The following is a 20,757-nucleotide window of genomic DNA, read 5'->3' on the forward strand; positions in this document are numbered from 1 at the left end:
GATTTGCTATGATTATCTGTCTCATTCACACGCTCTCAACAGAGGTGCCAGAGGGACTTGGTAGTGTCCATGAGAGCCTGGCACTGGTACGGAGGAAGGTTTCCACACTGGTGTCTGTGCACCCAGACATGCCAGGCCCTGGGGAAACAGCAGAATTAGTGATAACGAGGGTCATGTAAGGTGATTAGATTGCTCTGAGGACCGTGGGAATTGATGGTACCCTCATTATCAGAATAACAGAACAGCAAGTCTTACTTACTGGAGACATGAGGGGGCAGCTGTTGGATTGTTGCTGCTTTACTGTCAGCAATTAAACATTTGCGATACAGAGGGACTTGTCTATTTTAAGAGAAAATAAACGTCCTCGTCCTCCTTTCCCTATCTTCCCAACCTCTAGCTCATATTTTTATTTTGGAAATGCTCTTTGAAGGCCCTCAGCTTTCTTAAGTCTCTTTTCAGGCAGGCTAGGCCTTTGGGATGGTATTCTTTTTTTTTTTTTTAATAAATTTATTTATTTATTTTTGGCTGCACTGGGTCTTCGTTGCTGTGTGCGGGCTTCCTCTAGTTGCAGTGAGCTGTGGCTACTCTTCATTGCGGTGCACAGGCTTCTCATTGCAGTGGCTTCTCTTGTTGAGGAGCACGGGCTCTAGGCATGCAGGCTTCAGTAGTTGTGGCTCGAGGGCTCTAGAGCTCAGGCTCAGTAGTTGTGGCGCACAGGCTTAATTGCTCCGTGACATGTGGGATCTTCCCGGACCAGGGCTTGAACCCATGTCCCCTGCATTGGCAGGCGGATTCTTAACCACTGCACCACCAGGGAAGCCCGGGATGGTATTCTTTTGAAGAAGAGATCGCCCCCTTTCTCTCCCTACAGTGCGCAGAGTTTGTGTGTGATAACCTTCCTGGTGATCTTCTGAAGTACTGTGAATGTGATTTCACAGACAGCCAAAGGCAGGGTGTCACATGACCCGCTTTTCCACACGGATCTCTTTGAGGGGGTGTGTACACTCGAGGCCAGGTGAGGAGGGACAAGAGCGCCTCGATGATAATATGACCTTGCAGTGAAAGCCTACTAGGAAGAGGGTGGGGTTAAGAGGGAGGAAGTGAGCCCACCAAGGCTGCAGGGAGGCTGCAGGGAGTGGCCAGAAGAGGCCTTCAGCGGAATAATCGGCAGTTCTGAGTGTAGAGCAGAGCCTGTGAGAGGCAATCGGAACGTCTTAGCTGGTTTTTGTTTTGGTTTTGCCGGAATAACTTAAGGTCGAATGCATCCCCGAGCCGTGTTTGAGTGTGGCTTAGCAGAGGAGGGGATCAATGGATCCTGCTTCAAGTCCATTTTCACTGATGCCATGATGGACTCTTCTGACTCTGGCCACAGCTGTTGGCTCATTTTGCTAGGGTTTGACCCATGAACAGATCAGTGATCTCCTCTCTGTTTCCAGGCCACAGGCCGTCGTCTTCACTTCCAGCCAGTCGATACTTGTGGTCTTTGGGGAATACGTGGGTGGAAGCTCTAGGTAAAGGGGCTTCATGAACCAGCAGGAGGGACAGGTTGAAGAGCATCACTTTTTAGAATGTAAGGCTGAGTGGAAAGAGCATTTGCTAGCAATCAAAAGCTGATTTTCGATCCTAGCCATGTCCCTACTCACTATGGGACCTTGTTCAGCAAGTAATTTTATCTCTTGGAGACCCAGGGATAATGATACCTACTACACATCTACTACACCTATTCTAAATCTGCTATAGATCACGCCAGAATTTTAAAAGGGTCAAATGAGGTGATGGAGAAGAGAGCACTGAAGACTTCGAAGCTGCCCTGTCCAGTATGGTAGCCACTAGCTGCATGTGGCTTTTTGGATTATTAATTACTTAATTAAGTCAAGCAATTATTTAATTAATTAGAATGAAATAAAATGAAAAATTCAGTTTCTCAGTCCCAGTAGCCACCTTTTAAGTGCTCAGTAGCCACCTGTGGCTAGTGGGTACCATACTGGGCAAAAAAGATACAGAACATTTGCGTTATCACAGGAAGTTTTATCGGATGGTGCCTCAAAGCACCATTTAGGATGTAAAGGATGGCATGTTGTAAAGGTGATAAATGCTGTCATAGTTAGGGGTTCTTAGAAAGAAACAACCCACTCAAGTTAGCTGGAGTAAAACGAGATATTTGACTAATTCAAGAAAAATGTATGTATCCCAAGGGTTGGAAACACAACTAGGCTTCAAGAGGAAATGGAACCAGTTCCTAGAAGACTATCAAGAACAAAAGAAGCTACTCTCTCCCCACTGTCTCTTTCTCTTGTCTTCCTCTTCCTGTGGTCACTTGTGCCCTTGTCTCTGTTTCTCTGTCTGTGCATGGCTTCTTTCTTTCTCTCCTCTTCCTCCTTCACTTCTTCCTCCTCTTCTTCTCAACCCATCCCCCTTTCCTCCCTTCCCTCTCTGCAGACCAGCTTTCTCAACTGTACTACACATGGTCCAAATAGGGCTCAAGCAGACCCAATTTTTAAAAAAATATGTTTAAGTATCATTGATTTACAATGTTGTATTAGTTTCTGGTGTACAGCAAAGTGATTCAGTTATACATATATAATAGTTTGCATTTGTTAATCCCAAACTCCCAATCCCATCCCTCCTCCCCCTTGGCAACCACAAGTCTGCTGTCTATGTCTGTGAGTCTGTTTCTGTTTTGTTAATAAGTTCATTTGTGTCATATTTTAGATTCCACATATAAGTGATATCATATGGCATTTGTCTGACTTACTTCAGTTGGTACAATAAACTCCAGGTCCATCCATGTTGCTGCAAATGGCATTATTTCATTCTTTTTTTATGGCTGAGTAGTATTCCATTGTATATATATATATCACATTTTCTTTATCCATTCATCTGTCGATAGACATTTAGGTTGTTTCCATGTCTCCATGTCTTGGCTATTGTAAATAGCGTCAAGCAGACCTAATTTTCATCACTTCTCAGGGATAATGCCTAACAAAGGCTGGATCCTGATTCCAAGTTCCCGGGGAACCCTGCTGGGTGTGATAGCCACCTCTGCTCCAATCAGCTGTATCCAGGAGGATGGGGATAGTGTCCTTATGCTTACTCAATAGGGGCAAGCGGGAGGGTGGGGCAGATGCTCTAAAAAGGAGCATATGGGGATGTGTCATTGACTAACATGATCATCCTTAACACCTGGAGCAGTCCATTGAAACTATGATCACACAGGGAAAAGTTCCCAGAGATTTGATCAAGGCCATGAAGAAAAAGGGTGTGATACTTTTCCTCCTTTGGCTATTTGGTTATATGATTTGATCACCAATCCAGATTCTCAGGGGTTTGGCTTAACTTCCATGTCCTTATACCTGGATGGAAGTGGGCACAGCCAGAAGTGAGATGCAAGTCAGGTCTAAGCCTTTGTCATTTCTTAAACGCAAACGGGACACTAATGAGACCCTTTTCTCTCCTGCCTTTAGGAAGAAACATGAGGTTCCCCTGGAAATCATTCAAGAGGAAGATGGAAGGGGCTGTCTAAAAAGAGATTGAAAGCTGCAGACCGCAAGACTGGGGCCAGAGGGCTGGCAGTGGAAAACCCTGTTGGGTTGTGATCTCTCATTGAAAAGTCCCAGTTGCCTTTTTGCTTCCTGCAGGAGGAAGGAAGCGAAGGAGAAGACCATGTCCATAGCCTTGAAGCAGGTGTTCAACAAGGACAAGACCTTCCGGCCGAAGAGGAAATTTGAACCTGGCACGCAGAGGTTCGAACTCCACAAACGGGCTCAGGCATCCCTCAACTCAGGCGTGGACCTGAGGGCAGCTGTACAGCTGCCCAGCGGGGAGGACCAGAACGACTGGGTAGCGGTGCACGTGGTGGACTTCTTCAATCGGATCAACCTCATCTACGGTACCATCTGTGAGTTCTGCACTGAGCGGACCTGCCCTGTGATGTCGGGGGGCCCCAAATACGAGTATCGGTGGCAGGATGACCTCAAGTACAAGAAGCCGACTGCACTGCCAGCCCCCCAGTACATGAACCTTCTCATGGATTGGATTGAAGTCCAGATCAACAATGAGGACATATTTCCAACGTGTGTGGGTAAGTCCATGACCAGCTTCCTGGTTATTTTGTCACTTCCCACCCAGGCTTGGAAAGTTTGCAGAGGCTTCTTCTGGGACTGCCTTTGAATGCTGGATAGCACCTATATCAGTGTTTCCCTAAATTCCATCACTCACATGTCAGCAATTTCTTTTTCCGGATCTAAGGACCTTATTGAAAAAAAATCATTTGTAGACCACTTAGAATTATTTTGTAGACCTAAATAGTGGGAAACACTGGCTTGATGAAAAGTTGGATTTGATCTTATTGGCTTCCTTAGGATTAGACTCCAAACCCACCCAGAGCTCCTGGTAAAATTTTTAATTTGGAGCTAATTAACTAGTTAGTTACATTAACTCTGGTGCAATTATTGGTATTGTCTCTCAGGGTAAGAAATCCCAGTGTGAGAATCCGTGGATTTGTTTGGGAATCAAGCAAACAGGCAGTTGGCATTTTGAAGAAATAAGATCCTGGCATTCTCTTCTTCCCTCTCCTGATCATAGGTATTAATTTCAGTCTGTACTATTAACTCTGGACCCTTGGGTAGCTGCTAGACCAACCCGGACACCTGAAATGCAAATTCTTTTGTTTGCTTTGTGCTCTGAGCCATAAAACTCTTCAAGGGGAGAGACCAAACCTTTCCTATCTCTTATATTTCTTTATGCTGCTGATCATTGAATCTGCATGCCTGGCAGGTTGAAATTCAGAATTCAGTTTTTAGGGCCTTAGGTTCAATAAGGATGAGCATTCTCTTCTTTCCACTGTTGTACCTGTGACACCTAGCATGGTGCATGGTGCCCTGGAGCCTTTTAGGCACTCAAGAACTATTTGTGGAATGGTTGAAAAAATACTTATGCTGCTGGAAAATATTATTGAAAAGCTCTGAGATAGTTGGGGTATTAAAAAAAAAAAAGCGTTTGAAACACATTGCTGAAATCCCCTTTAGATGGGGCATGTGTGTCCCCATGTGGCATATGGAAAGTTGAAGTGGGGTGTATGGAAGTAATTACATTTATACCAGAAAAAAAATGTATATAAATTGATTAGGGCAGTATGTCCATCTTGAAATATTCAGCACACAAACCAATCTGCTCAGAATCCTCGTGTTGCCTTGACTTGTGCAGTTTCCTCATGTACTTTCTGCTGTCCCTTGTTAGGGCAGGAAGTGGGGTGTATGGCAGCACAACCCCCCTTGGCTGGCTCACCAGCATAGGAGGAAGAAGGCAGGTTTCAGAAACTCCCCTGGCTGTATAATTGGTGCCTTGGAGGAGTAGCAGTTTCCTAGGTTCATGTCTTTTTGCACTTTCATTGACTGTCAGAGGCTTCTTTTGGAACTGCGAGGAATTTGTCTTTTCCAAAAGCATTACAAGCAACTGCCAATGCTCTGTGCAGAACATACGACAGCAGTAAAGGTAAATAAATGTGGGCAAGGATCTCTCCTTGCTGCCCTTCCCCTTCTGTTTCTTTGATGCTTTGAACTCTGGGCACTTCTGTTCTCTCTGGCAGTTGTGGTTGCCACGTAGAGTTGCTGACCAGAAATAACGTCACAAAGCCTGGTGTGTTACTTAAGAGTGAGGAAGCTTCTGGCCGTCTCCCTGGAAAATAGAACATCATAGGTGATTTTAGACTTTGCTTGGAGGAAATCACTGGATGCCGCCAGATCCCCCAGAGCAATTGACTTTGCTTTCTTTTTCTAGACGGTCTCCTTAGCCATTCAGTGTGCTTGGGGAACGCTCACCTGATCCAAATCCTCTATCTATTTCAGCTCTTCCCAATCTGTGCTGCACAGTACAAAAGTGTTCTGGGAGCTCTTAATAGGTGCACTGTGATATTTTTTTTCTCCCATGGAAAAATAAGTTTGGGAAATGCGGAGTGAAATTGATTTCTTTACTTCAGGACTTTAAATATACTAATGTGCATTATACATCTCCAAGAAAAGAATACGTTAGTAAGTAGTGTATCCTAATTTGAACCTGGTACCTTTTTTTTTTTTTTTTTAATGGAACACTATTAGCATCTTTGGGGCAATGTTCATCTGTATAGAGTTGTCAAACTTTTCTTTGTATCAGAATTACTTGGACCTTCTTCTCAAAATGCAAATTCCTTGGTCCTCCCCCTCAACAGCTAAATCAGAATCTCTTAGGTGAGGCCTAAGAATCTGTACTTTTAGTAAGCTCCTCCCACTCCTCTTGTTTATTGTAACCACCCAGAATGCTTTTCATCCTCCCCAGAAACAGTTTGTTTCTTACCTCTCTGGTTTTATCCATGTCATTCTCTCCTTTGGAATCCCCTTCTAGTGAATTCTCATGCATCCTTTATACCATCTCAGACTTCCCTGGTGGTCCAGTGGTTAAGACTCCTCCGTGCTTCCAGTGCAGGAGGCGCGAGTTCGATCCCTGGTTGGGGAACTAAGATCCCACATGCTGTGTGGCGTGACCAAAATTTAAAAAAAAAAAAAATGAACTTTATACCATCTCCTCTGTGAAGACTGTCATCTTTTAGAATATAAGCCCCTTCAAGTTATAGAATATGTCTTATGCATTTGAATATCCCAGCACTAAGTCCAGTCCTGGTGCCTTATAAGTTGTTGGATGGATGGATGGATGGATGGATGGAAAAATAATCTTTATAAAGTTCCAGCATGTGTATGGTGCTGGTGATCAAAGTGAAGTTAAACAAATGTCTCTGAATCTCTTTATCACCATTCCTGGCTATTTCCCGTACCTTGCCTTCCACAGGGTTTAATTTTGTCTGTTTAACTTTTCCAGGGTTAAAATGTTAGGGGTCAGTAAAAACCACCACCATCCACCATCACCCTGAGGGTCTTCATTAGTATCCTGCTCACCTCTGCTCTTTGTCCTCAGACAATACTGTTGCTGTCTTGGCAAGAACTTGTCTTTTAGGAGCCACTTTCTCTATGAGAATTCATTTCCTCCTCTTCTTCCTCCCCCTGATTCCAGCCTGCTTTCCTTCTTTTTGATCTTGGTGCTGCCATGAGTCATTATCATGGAAATGATCAAGATGTCTGTCAGGATAAAGTAAAAGAGGAATTCCCAGCCAACAGCAGACCCTGGGTGGATGAGAAATTTGGGAGTTCTGCTTAACGTTAACGGCTTTGAGTCCTGGGCATATTTCTGTCTTCTTGCCTGGGAATTGGGAGGGTTTGAAACTTCCCCTCCTCCCCACTGTGATCCGAGGGACTAGAACCGGAAAATACAGACAGATGTGAAGGCTTCACCCTTAGTTAGGTATTAAAGGATATAAACAGCTGTTGATCTCTACCATTGAAACATGGAGGAAAGAAAAGCTTTCATCTGTTTCTGGATTCTGGTTTAACTCGGATACCCGGGCTATTTCAGAAGTCGAGCCTTCTCAGTTGGGAGAATACCAAACAGATGTGGCTCCCTCGTGAACCAGAGTCTCCTCCAGTCTCCCTTGATCCTCTCCAGCTTCCTTTGTTAAAAAGCCAACAGATGTTCCTGCAAAAGCTCCCAAGACAGCAGTAACTTCAGAAGCAAGGGCCACCTCCTCTTTGATTGTATCTCTTTAGCCACTTTTAGAGGTAACGTTTGAAAAATAGAAAGCACAGCCACCCACTTTTTAAAATTCCATTGCCTGTCTAATTACAATAATTTTTATGTTCTAGCCCCCAGTTTCCCTGTTTTTCTGTTATATAATAGGACTTAAATCTCAGATCTGACACTCAGAAAAAAAGGAGTGGAAAACTTAGCGCTCCTCCAACTCATGTTTTTAAAAAGTCTTTGAGCAGGAGGAATTTAAAAAATAATGACATGATCTCACCTACCTCTATGGTTTTAGAATAAATGGGTGTCAGGGAAGGGGAGAGCAAGGAAAGGAAGCAAAGGAAGGGAGAGAAGCCAGGAGGGAACTCACGTGTATTGAGTTTGCTAAGTGCCAGGCACTATACTTGCTACTGTTAATCTTTCTTAATTCTTATAATAACTGAATGAATTAAATATGCCATTTTACCAGTTAGGAAGCTGACATTTAAACAATCAAAAGGTTTCCCAAGGTTGCACAGATAATCAGTCATTTAGAAGTCAGGGTTTGAGCTCAAGAGTGGCCAGAAATCTATGCCCTTGTCACCCACTACCATTTATAGCATGAATTGTTATTCTGCAAATTTCCTTCACATGGTGAAAGACTTCTCAATCATGGTTTTAGGAGGTTGTGTAGGGTGGGAAAAAATTCAGAAAAGCTGATTTTTGGTATAAATTTTAAATAAATGATTCTTTTCTTTGTTTCTGTTTGTCCCTATTTTATTATTTTTTTAAAATAAGATTCTTTTTTTAAATATATTTATTTATTTATTTATTTTTGGCTATATTGGGTCTTTGTCGCTGTGTGCCGGCTTTCTCTAGTTGCGGTGAGCGGGGGCTACTCTTCATTGCAGTACACACGCTTCTCATTGCAGTGGCTTCTCTTGTTGTGGAGCACGGGCTGTAGGGGCACGGGTTTCAGTAGTTGGGGCACGTGGGCTTCAGTAGTTGTGGCTCGCGGGCTCTAGAGTGCAGGCTCAGCAGTTGTGGAGCATGGGCTTAGTTGCTCTGCAGCATGCGGGATCTTCCCGGACCAGGACTTGAACCCGTGTCCCCTGCAGTGGCAGGCGGATTCTTAACTACTGCACCACCAGGGAAGCCCTGCCCCTGTTTTAAAAAATCACCCCTGAAATGCCTGAGGAATGTGTCCGTGAGACTACAGCTGAGTTTCATCCTTTCTCAAAATATTGTGGCAGGAAACATAAGGCTATAAAAATGTCCATAGGGATGAGCTTTTCAGACATGGGATGTTGGGGAACTGAGTTTATAATTAGCCTTTAAATTTTAACTTTTTTATTTTCTATTGTCTCCCTCCTGGTTTTTTATTTTTATATAAATCTATGTAACACTGGTAAGACAGCATGTACGTCAACAAAATATATTTACAGTGTGGTAGGACTAGCCCTGGGCTTGTAAACAGAGACTAGCTCTGCTATTACAAGATGCTGTGTGACACTGGTAAACACATAACCTCTGGGCTTGCGTTTCTCTGTGTAAAGATTCTGATCTCACAGGACTGTTGTAAAGATTAAATGAGGCCGTGTGAGTAAAAACACCCAGCCCAGAGCCATATGCCCCTATAAGAGGTGCTAAAAACAAATGTGTGTCAGCTGCCTCTCTCTCTGCATACGTTTCTACTTAACTGTCAACCAAAACTCTTGGAGCCCACTAGATGATTTCTGAACGGTATCCCCAGAAAAAAAGCAAGACACATTGTAAGAGAATCAACGTGATTTTTAAAAAATCATTGCTGAATTGCTCTGTGATGGGAGTCATAAATACCTTCCAAGACTTTGGGAAATTTCAGTGTTTCTCTAGGAGCTAGACCAACTCCTGGTGTCAGGGATGAGCACTTAACTCTTTAGACAGAAAGCTACTAGGAAGGATGGTTTTGCTTGGTTTTCAGAAGACTGAGTACTGAATGTGCCCACGACCAGTGTCAGTCTGGCAAACCTCAGCAGAGACCGGGTGCAGGTTAGCTGGGGAAGAGCGGAGATAGCTTACTAGTCACATCTGGCACAAGCCATTCATTAAAATCAGTGCTGGGTGAGCTGCCCTGGATTTGACCTTTCAGGAGGATGGGGAAAGAGTTCTCAGTGCCCAGGAATGAAGCCTCCAAGATAGCCTTGTGAACTGGCAAGTTTTTCTAAGACTCTGGAAACATGTTTTGCCTTTGGGATCTGATAAACTGTTTGGCTCCCTAAGAGTTTACTCGTTGGGAAGGCATCATAATAAAGCTACAATTTTCTGAATACATACTACCCTCCACACTTTACCTGCATCATATCGTTTAATCTGTAAAATAACCCCGTAAGGCGGGTATTATGAGGTCCATTTCGCAGATGAAAAAGATGAAGTAACTTGCCCGGGGTCACACAGGCAGAGCTAGGATTCAGACCCAAAGTAGCCCAACTCTACAGGCCGTGCTGTCAGCTACTCCAACATCTCGTGTCTGTGATGTTCTTAGCCCAGAATCAACATTACCCTTGATTTACCCCTACCTGTTGCATCACATGTTAAATCCTCTTTAGGAAATGTCCTACGATAAACCCAGCATTCACAGGGAAGGATGTGAAAACAGACAGGGCGGTGCCTCCGATGCAAATTGTACTGGGTCCTTACTGATGAGAACTCTTAAAAGTTCTGCTGGCGGTAAGAACTTGCCTTCTCTAGATTCTGATGCTACCCTAGTTTATTCGGTTGTCTATTCATGGAAACCATGCAGAAACAGCTGAATCCACTCTTCCTCACCCCCGCTGGCTGCCGGCGAATTGATGGGCTTTTGTGGAGGGACACAGTTCCCTACTTCCACCTTGTTAACCCAATACTGCAGTGACTTGGTGGCTGAGTTAATAAGAACGGTGGTAAATAACCACCCCCCGCTCAACAAATCCCAAGAGATACCTCTGGAAAATGGTGAGGGCCATCATTGTGCTAAGAAGCAGCAGGGAAAAGGAGTGGAGAGGGGGGCCCAGAGGGCCTAGAAACTGCCCTGTAAGTTAAGGCTAATTACCTGCTGTCCCCACCTGCACTGAGGTCTCCATTACTCGTGCTGTGTAATTTTAATGAGCCATATCTCAAATGACAAGTCGTTACATCTCAGCATCAGCTGGGAAGGGAACTGGGCTATATGATACTCAGTGGAAAACAGAGATGAAAAATAAAGGCTGTAATGGGGGTTGGGGGGTATATGCTGCTTTCTCTCGGTTGGTGCTTGTGGACATGGTGCCCTACCTTAGTCAACGAAGGCTGCCTTGTGAAGGTCAGTGCTGCACGGATAGGCAAGCCAGCTCAGCACCAAGCCTTAGGGGATGTGGAAATGCATCGGGAAATGCAATGGGATGGAGAAAAACGAGTTAACCAGAACTCTTGCCCAGAACAGACATGGAGTTGGAAGGAACAGTTGCATAAAACACTTGAAGTGGAGATGAGATCCCCAAGAGCACGTTGGATTATCACTGACCTGCCAGCTGACTTTTAAAGAGCACAGGTTTTTGTTTATCTGAGTAGGGCGTATCAGCAGGGCCCTGACACCAGAGGCCTTCTCTCTCTGCCCTCCCCACCAGTCTCTGCCTCCCCTCTAGATAGAGGAGGTATCCTTAAACAGTGTCATTTTGAAGAGAGGTTGAGTTTTTGTCCTGCCCTAGATCTCCATGTGTGGAGAGTGAGTCTCAAGCTTTTCTTTTAAAAGACCTTTGTAGGTTTCAGGACATGTAGTATCTGTTAAGGCCTCTGCATGTAAGAACTTTTTGGTGTTTCATCTTTAAAAAACTCATGCTAAATTCATCTTCTAAATGATAATTCTATCCATGTTTTCCTTCATGTAATCATGTCTTTCTCTTAAGTCTTCTGATGAAATGGATGCTGTGGGAAGATGAGCCAGTTTGGGAAGGTGGGGTGTTGGTAAAAAGGAACAAAAGCATTAGTCTCTGTTAGACCTGAGTTTGAATCCCAGTTATCAACTTTTAGTAGGAAATTTTCACTCTCTGGGCCTGTTTCCTTGTCTGTAAAATGCATATAAAAGGATCTACTTCATAGGACTGTTGAGATAATTAAATAACATGCTACGTTTAAAATACTTAGCACAGTGTTGAGACATAGGCTAGGTATGCTTTCGATGTTGTCCCCTCAATATCACATGGTATCAGTGTGATGAATTAGACTTGGCAGGTAAATTAAGGTAAGAAAGGAAAGAAGGTAGGATGAAGATCCTTACTTCTTTCAAGTATTTGGCTGTGGAGTTGATCCACATTCCCTTCATCTTCTGCTATATCTTACGGAACCTTTAGAAGAAATAGTAAACATTCATGGGATGTTTAGCTTGGCCTTGACGGCTGGAACCAGGTGGGTCCCCGATGGAACTTGAGAAAATGTTCACATGAATAACATATGAGGCCTGCACAAAGCCAATCCCACCTTCTTGTTTCTGCCACAGGTTGCAGCATCCAACATAACGCTCTGCATCAAGTAGACACATGGTTAACAAATTACTACTATGTAAGTGTAAATTGATTGACTCATGCTGTATAGTTCATATTACAGAACAGAAAATTCCTGAAAATTGTGAGGCAGTTGAATTTTTGTCATTTGGCTGATATTTTCATTTCTCAGAGAGAATTTTAAAGAAAGCTTGGCAAAGAATCCTTTTATAGTGTGTGAATACCTCCTTAGTGATATGTCTAATTGATCTTTAGAGCAGGCCTTTGGAAGTTAAAATGTTTGTCTTCATGGAGAGACAAACTGGAGTTGTTAGTTCTCTCTCAGGGAAAGGAAACATTCTTCAAATTAAGCAATATGTTTTCAGTGTTTCTATATCGTCTGGCCCGGGATCCTAGGACTGGAGAGCAGTGATGAGTTAAGGGAGACTCTCCAGCTGATAGTCAAGCGTTCATTCTGCTGTCACCCCCGGAATTCTGCCAGCAACAGCTGGCTCCTGCCTGGCTTCTGGGCCAGCTGAAGTGAGGGAGCCCTAATGCCTGGTGTAGCAGTGCAATGGAACCCCAGCGTCTTAGGACCACCAAGAATTACTTGTGGGTGACTTCCTTCAACATTTCTTGGTTGCCTGGCCCAGCCAGGGAATCCTACCATGGCCTCCAGGAACAGAGGGAAGAAAGTTGTTGGACATTGGGAATTTACCTGTTCCAGCCTTCAGATAAACCATTCATATTTCACCATCCCAAAGTGGGGGTGGGGTGGGGTGGGGAAAGCCTACAGCTGAGGGCATCTGTCTTTCTGTGTCTTTGAAGAGAAATGTGAGCAAATATGTTAATGATATGTACCAAAGTCCCTGTGAGCAGTAACTGTCATAACACATGGATTGTGTTATGATGACTTTATTTTGTTTTCCAAAAATAGTGTACAGGTAAGGTTTCATCATCAGCCTGGGTTCAAATCTGTTCCTCTCATGGCTTTGGGACCTTGGGAAGCCCTGACCCTCTCTGAGCCTGTCTCCTGATGTGGAAAGTAGGGGTATTAATAATTATACCCACTTTGTAAGGTTATGAGAATTAAGTGTCATAATGCACACAAGGCTCTTAGTGAGTTCCTGGTAGAGAATTAAGTGCTGAATACATTTGGGCTTTATTACTTTTCATGGTGATATAAAAAGGGAAGACCACTGATTTATTGCAGTTTGTAATGCTTAATGACATAGGAGAATTTCTTCTGCAGTATTCGCTGTAAATTTCTTTTCCAACTGGAATAAAAATTGAGAAAAGCTATTGATCATGTCATAATTACAGTAGTTATCTTGGAAAAAGAATAATCTTTCACATCCGTTAGAATACCAGTTAATAATCAAGACTTGAATGCCTCACTGAAATCAATAGATTCCATATTTTATGTCAGGCACTAATTCCAAAGTTTAAAGTACAGTAATAATAATAACATTAGCTAACATTTATTACCTATTCGGGGCCCAACAGCATGCGAGGTCCTTTATGTGTATTTTTTTTTTTTTTTTGGCCGCACTGTGCAGCTTGCGGGATCTTAGTTCCCCAACCAGGGACTGAACCTGGGCCCTGGAAGTGAAAGCACCGATTCCTAACCACTGGACTCTGAGGGAATTCCCGGTGTGTATTTTATTTCTAATCCTCAAAGCAGCCCCAGTCGACATTATCATTTTCCCTATTTTCAAATGAAGAAACTGAGGTAAGTTTCTTTCCCCAAAGTGTGGGGAGAGCTGAAATGTCAAAGTGGGATGGTGAGGTACCAGTGTAATCACAAGAGCTGCAAGCTCCTACTCCCTAGGATTGGACAGACCAAGTGAGGGGAGGGGATGACTAGCACCTGGGAGCTGGGGCTGTGCAGCAGGAGCCGGGAGCACGGCCTGTTCAGCAGAACTGGAACCAAGGAGAAGATGCAGCACCGCTGGAGGCCAAGGTGGACCACGGGAGAAATACCTGGGTGTCTGCTTTCCTCCTCCGGTCTCCTGCCGGGGTAAAGGGACCTGGGAAACCTACGTAGGGAATGGATCTGAGAGCAAATAAGTGAATGACTGGCATATGGAGAAAACAGATAAACAACAAATAAACATATGAAATAATTTTAGGTAGTGATGAGTTCTGTAAAGACAACGTTGGGAAAGGGAATTGGGATGCTGTAAGATTTAAGTAAGATAGATGTAGAATAGTGGCCTCAAATTTTTTTGGTCTTTGAACTCCTTCATACTCTTAAAAATTATTGCAAATCCTAAAGATCTTTTGTTTTATGTGGGTTATAGCTATCAATTGTTATCATATTAGAAATTGAAACTAGGGACGTTTTAAAATATTTATTAATTCATTGAAAAAATAATAATAAATGCACCACATATTAACATAAATAACATTTTAATGAGAAATAGCTGTTTCCCAAAACAAAAAATAAATAAGTAAGAAGAGTGGCATTGTTTTACTTTTTGCAAATCTATCTATCTATTTATTTATTTATTTATTTATTTAATTTGTTTTTTGGCTGCGTTGGGTCTTTGTTGCTGCGCGCGGGCTTTCTCTAGTTGCGGTGAGCGGGGGCTGCTCTTCGTTGCGGTGCGAGAGCTTCTCATCATGGTGGCTTCTCATTGCGGAGCACAGGCTCTAGGCACGTGGGCTTCAGTAGTTGTGACACGTGGGCTCAGTAGTTGTGGCACACGGGCTTAGTTGCTCCGCAGCATGTGGGGTCTTCCCGGACCAGGGCTCGAACCCGTGTCCCCTGCACTGGCAGGTGGATTCTTAACCACTGCGCCACCAGGGAAGTCCCTGCAAATCTCTTTAATGTCTGAGTTCATAGAAAACAATTGGACTCTCTTATCTGCTTCTGCATTTCAATCTATGGTTCAAGTCCAGCTTTGCACAGATATGTAGCTGGGAAGGGGAGGACTTTGTGTACCTGTGAAAGGACCCCTAGGGATGCGTACAATCCTTTGAGAACCACTGTTGTAGATAAAGCAGTGAGGAGGCCAGTCCTTTGCACCTAGTAGGCATTTGATGATTTTGGTTGAATGAACACAAATTAAGATTGCATTGAAGGTTTCACAGTGTCCCTTGTAATAAATGGTATCATTGGTGATATTGTGATAGTATAAGACAGTTAGACAAGATGGTTCTTAGGGCGCATTGATCAGTAGGACACATGCTTTGTGGCATTTACCCAGCAGTACTGATGGCTTTTCACCTTAGTGTTCAGAGTCATGCAGGCGCCCTGTCACGGATTTTGTAGGACCACCAAAAGAAAGATGGTAATTAGTCTCTGAAAAAAACGCACCCTCTGATTTCCTTAACACTGTGTTCACACTAACCTAATGAGCTAGTTCAGACTAGACTAGACTTAACTGGTGGTCCTTGATGTGTACATAGGAAGTATTTTAAAATTTGAGTGGAATTGCTGTGATATAATTATTGTGCTATACAATACAAGGTGGTAGACCACCACCAGTTACCTTGCAAATTTTATGCAGTACTATGTAAGATAAGGAGAGCTTTCTATCTGGGTGAGAGAGGTTATGAGTTTCTTTTCACCATCACCTGATACATATTCTTATAGAATGCTGACATTAGCCAAGATGTAAGTAATAATGCAAGGTAGCTGTTATGAAAAAGAAAGCAAATGAATGATTTAGACAGTAGTTGCTCTTCTGGATTATCTGTGATCCTGCTCTTTCCATCAGCATGAATAATGGAATTCAGCATTAACTGAACTCCATGACAAGGGACACTGATGGAGGTGACCACGCGTCAGCTTTAGACGGACATGGCCACATTGCTTCAACCCCCAATGGACAGATATAATTACCCTCTGTGGACAGACTAGTTTTTGAATGGGGTTTATACAACATCTTAGGCCAAATGAAATGTGTTTTTATTGCTGATTGTCAGAGGCAAATCTCATACCTGCCTTTCTGAGCAAATTATATCGTATCTTGCTTTGATATTATGCAGTTGATGTAATAATGATGTCTGCCATTTACTGAGTATCTATAATATGTTAGGTGCATTACAACCACTTTAGAAAGGTGTTTTTTACCTCTTTTCCAAATGAGGAAACTGAGTCTCAGAGAGGCCCAGGTCATATAGCTTATAAAGACTTGTAGCGAGTCTTTCTGACTCCACTGTGTTTTTTCCCTACACCAGGGACCTCTGAGATATCACATTCTAGGCATGTGCCTGCATGTCTTTGCATAAACACAAAGACAGAAATATATTCAAAGACTGAGTGAGAGAGGAGAAAAACGAAAGGATAAATTGGGAGAAGGAAAAAGTTTGACTTCTGTATGACACCAATGCATGAGACCTTTGCAGAAGAAATCCTGCCTGGATGAAATAAGATATTTCAAGTCATGGCTTTGTTCCTTTCTCATTGTGCCTTAAATATGTGGATTTGACTCATGGTCTGCTGAAGTTAGGGAGACTGCCACTGGGACAAACCCTCCCATTAATAAGGTGAGACAGGGACTTCCCTGGTGGCGCAGTGGTTAAGAATCCGCCTGCCAATGCAGGGGACATGGGTTTGAGCCCTAGTCCAGGAAGATCCCACATGCTGTGGAGTAACTAAGCCCATGCGCCACAACTACTGAGCCTGCGCTCTAGAGCCCGCGAGCCACAGCTACTGAGCCTGCATGCCACAACCACTAAAGCCTGCGCACCTAGAGCCCATGCTCTGCAACAAGAGAAGCCACCGCAGTGAGAAGCCTGTGCACCGCAACAAAGAGTAGCCCCTGCTCGCCACAACTAGAGAAAGCCCATGTGTAGCCAAAAAAAAATGAAATAAGGTGAGAAGTGAGACAGATAAGGTGGTTCAATAATTTTCATGTGTGTAGTGAGGACTGATTTTGTGTGTGTGTGTGTGTGTGTGTGTGTGTGTGTGTGTCCAAGGTGAAAATCTCACTGGTTAGGAAGAAAAGAAGGAAAAAATAAAAGAATATGAGGGTATGCCTGCTAGCTACCTATAATGCCCTATGGTTCCACATTGAGGAAATGAGCAGAGCAATATAATTGTCTTCAACTTTTACCTTTCAGTCCAGTGTGCAGTCCCTCTGACCCTTTTTACTGCCTTCCCTTTCCACTCCTTGGTCTGTTAACCCTATTTCTCTCCTGTAACACCACGAGACCTAGGTCATAAGGTTGCTGTGAGGACTTGATAATACATGGGGCTCGGCATGTTGAAAACGTTTGATAAATATCAGCTAACATGATTACTAACAATATTGTCAATACTGTATTTCTGCATAGTAGTTACTATGTTTTTCTCCCATATGAGAAGCTGCACATACCAGTAAGTGATTGAGGCTCCCAGAGATTAGGACCCTGGAGGCCCTGAGCCCTCGACAGGCAGGGTCAGAGGCAGGTTTCTGGACTTGCTGCAGGGGTGGACTTTTCAGCCATGGCTTCTCTGCCATCCCTCAGACCGTTGACACTTTGGGGCCCATGAAATTTTTTTAGCTGTAAAACATGTTGACTCTTAAAATAGTCATGGAATCTGGCTGCCCTTATCAGTCTGTGATGACTCACAGGGTTGATTGGGTTCAATGTTGTTTCAGGTGCCACAGGTGTACATTTCACCTCTTCCCCGCAGTGTTCCCCAGCAGCTGGCCTTTGAGGAAGGCCCATGGGGCACTGTCGGCTCACGAGAAATACGGCCAAATGTGGGGCTCAAGTTTTTCAGATAAAACAGTGTCACCTTTTCCAGGACAGTTTGAAAAGGGGATGTTATCAAAGTGAACCTTTTTAATGACCCAATAAATAGATCCATAAGGATGAGTTTCTTTTTTTTTTTTTTAATTTTTCTTTGTTGTTGTTTTTTAATTTATTTTTGGCTGTGTTGGGTCTTCGTTGCTGTGCATGGGCTTTCTCTAGTTGCGGCAAGTGGGGGCCACTCTTCATTGCGGTGCATGGGCCTCTCACTGTCGTGGCCTCTCCCGTTGCGGAGCACAGGCTCCAGACGCGCAGGCTCAGCAGTTGTGGCTCACGGGCCTAGTTGCTCCGCGGCATGTGGGATCCTCCCAGACCAGGGCTCGAACCCGTGTCCCCCGCATTGGCAGGCAGATTCTCAACCACTGCGCCACCAGGGAAGCCCAGGATGAGTTTCTTGAAAAAGCTACGTTTCAGAACTAAGTTCGGGGTTATAATTCAATAACTATTTATTAAGCATCTGCCTATTCCAAGTACTGTATTAAGGGGTGGGATACAAAGACTGGTCTGCCTGGTCCTTGTGCCTGCCCCCTGGGGGCTCCTCCACGCCCCTCAGAGTGCTCTGTTCCCACAGCTGGAGCATTTAACCCCGTCCACAGGCTGGGACCCACCAGAGGCTCTGACCTTCACAGGTTTTAGTGGCAAGATGGACTCTCCCACTATTATTTATTGGGCCAACCCCATACCCCAAATCCCAAGACTGGGAAGTGGATTCTTGCCTAGGGCTCTACCTGGTGTCCCAATCTTTGTAAACTGGTGTCCCCCCTTGTCGCCCAGTTGTGCCATATTAGAGTCTTACTTGTGGTGTCCAGAGCAGGAACAGGGTCCCCGCTGTTTGATCCTAGCCCCTTCCATGCAGAACATTTGCCAGCCCCTAATTCCTCTCAATCCCCCTCTTGCCCCAGCACCCTGCCATCCCCCAGGGCTCCCTGGGGTGCCTCCTCCTGAGTTTGCCTCAAGCACCTGCCTCGTCTCCGTGGGTCTCTCAGTGGTCCTCAACCTCCTGCCACTGAAGAGGGCCTCCTCCCACCAACTCAGCAGCAGAAGTTCTGCAGCTGCAACCTCTGGCTGGGAGGCTTTTAGCAGGGAGCAAGTGAGGGCTCCCAGACTCCAGCAGGAACAGGGCTTTGAATCACATTCCCTTCTAGCCTCTAATGCCCTGAACTTACTGCTTAGGTGTTTTCTAAGGTGAATGCTCTGCTCCTTTGCCCAAGCTGAAGCGGCATCAAAAGGCTGAGGGGCTAAGAGTTGGTGCAGCGCCTTCCTTAAAAGAATTTTCAGTGCTCTTGGCTATGTATAAGGTTACTGCTAACTGCTGTCTATGGATGTGGCTTCTAAAAGGTAAACTGACTTGCATCACAATGTCTTTAATGGTGTTGCAACTAAATAAGAAAAGGAGAATGCATCTGGAATATCTTTCATCTTATCAAGAGGCCCCTATTCATCTGGTCCAGCAGGCCATCTCCTTAATTTAAGAAATAGCCTTGTGACTTCTGTTCTTCCATAGCTTCTAGATGTGTTTTTATTTCCAGTAGGATTTAGCAAAGTCATTATCCCACGCTTTAAGAAGGCTCCAGACTAAAAATACCTCAATACATTTTTTTAAATGACATAAGAAAACAGAAGTCTTCTTCTTTCCTTGGAGAGAAGCAGTTTCAAATATAAGACTGGCAGATGTGTCCCTAAGGATGACTCTCACTTCTGTTGCATAGATCACTGCTCATAAATAATGAGTGTGACAAATGTCAGATGCATCGGTGAATTTCAGAAGGAAGGCTCTGGTGACAATGTTATGTACTTTGTAGCCCTTGAAGGGAGATGTTTATCAGAAATGAGCCTACTGGTTTTTTTTTCTTTTTAAGTGTCCATCAAACGGATCATATTCATCAGTGATCAGTAAATAAATAGATCTCATGTTAATAAATAAACAGACTTGATAAGAGTTATGGCCCCTTAACTGGCTAATGTCCAGTAAAATGAGAGACTTGTCCCCTTGCTGGAGGTGAGGACTTGAAACTCACCAAAAAGGACTAAAGTCAACATATACCTTTTTAATTATGTAATAACCCCAAATGAAGTTAGATTTTTTTTTTTTTTTTTTTTTTAATTTTTGGCTGTGTTGGGTCTTCATTGCTGCGCGCGGGCCTTCTCTAGTTGCGGTGAGCGGGGGCTACTCTTTGTTGCGGTGCGCAGGCTTCTCATTGCGGTGGCTTCTCTTATTGTGGAGCACGGGCTCTAGGGTGCGCGGGCTTCAGTAGTTGTGGCACGCGGGCTCAGTAGTTGTGGCTCGCGGGCTCTAGAGCTCAGGCTCAGTAGTTGTGGCGCACGGGCTTAGTTGCTCTGCGGCATGTGGGATCTTCCTGGACCAGGGCTCGAACCCGTGTCCCCTGCGTTGGCAGGCGGATTCGTAACCACTGCGCCACCAGGGAAGGCCTGAAGTTAGATTTTTGAACAGCAAAACAATTTTATTTTTTCCTATAGTGGTCTTTGGTCTTCTAAAAGGTCTTAATGCCAAGAGGGCCAAAACTATTTAGCCTATTTTTCATATAGCAGAGGGTCATTTTCTTTTTTTTTTTTTTAATTAATTAATTTATTTATTTATTTTTGGCTGTGTTGGGTCTTCGTTTCTGTGCGAGGGCTTTCTCTAGTTGCGGCGAGCGGGGGCCACTCTTCATCGCGGTGCGCGGTCCTCTCACTATCGCGGCCTCTCTTGTTGCGGAGCACAGACTCCAGACGCGCAGGCTCAGTAGTTGTGGCTCACGGACCTAGCCGCTCCGCGGCATGTGGGATCTTCCCGGACCGGGGCACGAACCCGTGTCCCCTGCATTGGCAGGCGGATTCCTAACCACTGCGCCACCAGGGAAGCCCCAGGGTCATTTTCTTAAAAACCATAAATCAGATCATGTTTATTGTCTGCTTTAAAAACCCCGATATCTCCCCACTGAAACCACAA

The 20,757-nt window shown here is 44.2% G+C and overlaps 1 protein-coding gene across 4 annotated transcripts in view; it reads left to right on the forward strand.

The window, feature by feature from the left end:
• Positions 1-20,757, forward strand: part of MOB3B (MOB kinase activator 3B) — a 241,175-nt gene that overhangs the window by 77,784 nt on the left and 142,634 nt on the right. For all 4 annotated transcript variants that reach the window (XM_036855706.1, XM_036855702.1, XM_036855704.1 and 1 more), the window contains exon 2: positions 3,465-4,081. In XM_036855706.1, the coding sequence (XP_036711601.1) occupies positions 3,664-4,081 (418 nt within the window). In that variant the 5' untranslated portion in view covers positions 3,465-3,663. The remainder of the gene's footprint in view (positions 1-3,464; positions 4,082-20,757) is intronic.

The sequence above is a fragment of the Balaenoptera musculus genome, chromosome 6, assembly GCF_009873245.2.
Source record: "Balaenoptera musculus isolate JJ_BM4_2016_0621 chromosome 6, mBalMus1.pri.v3, whole genome shotgun sequence".
In the NCBI taxonomy this organism is placed as follows: domain Eukaryota; kingdom Metazoa; phylum Chordata; class Mammalia; order Artiodactyla; family Balaenopteridae; genus Balaenoptera; species Balaenoptera musculus.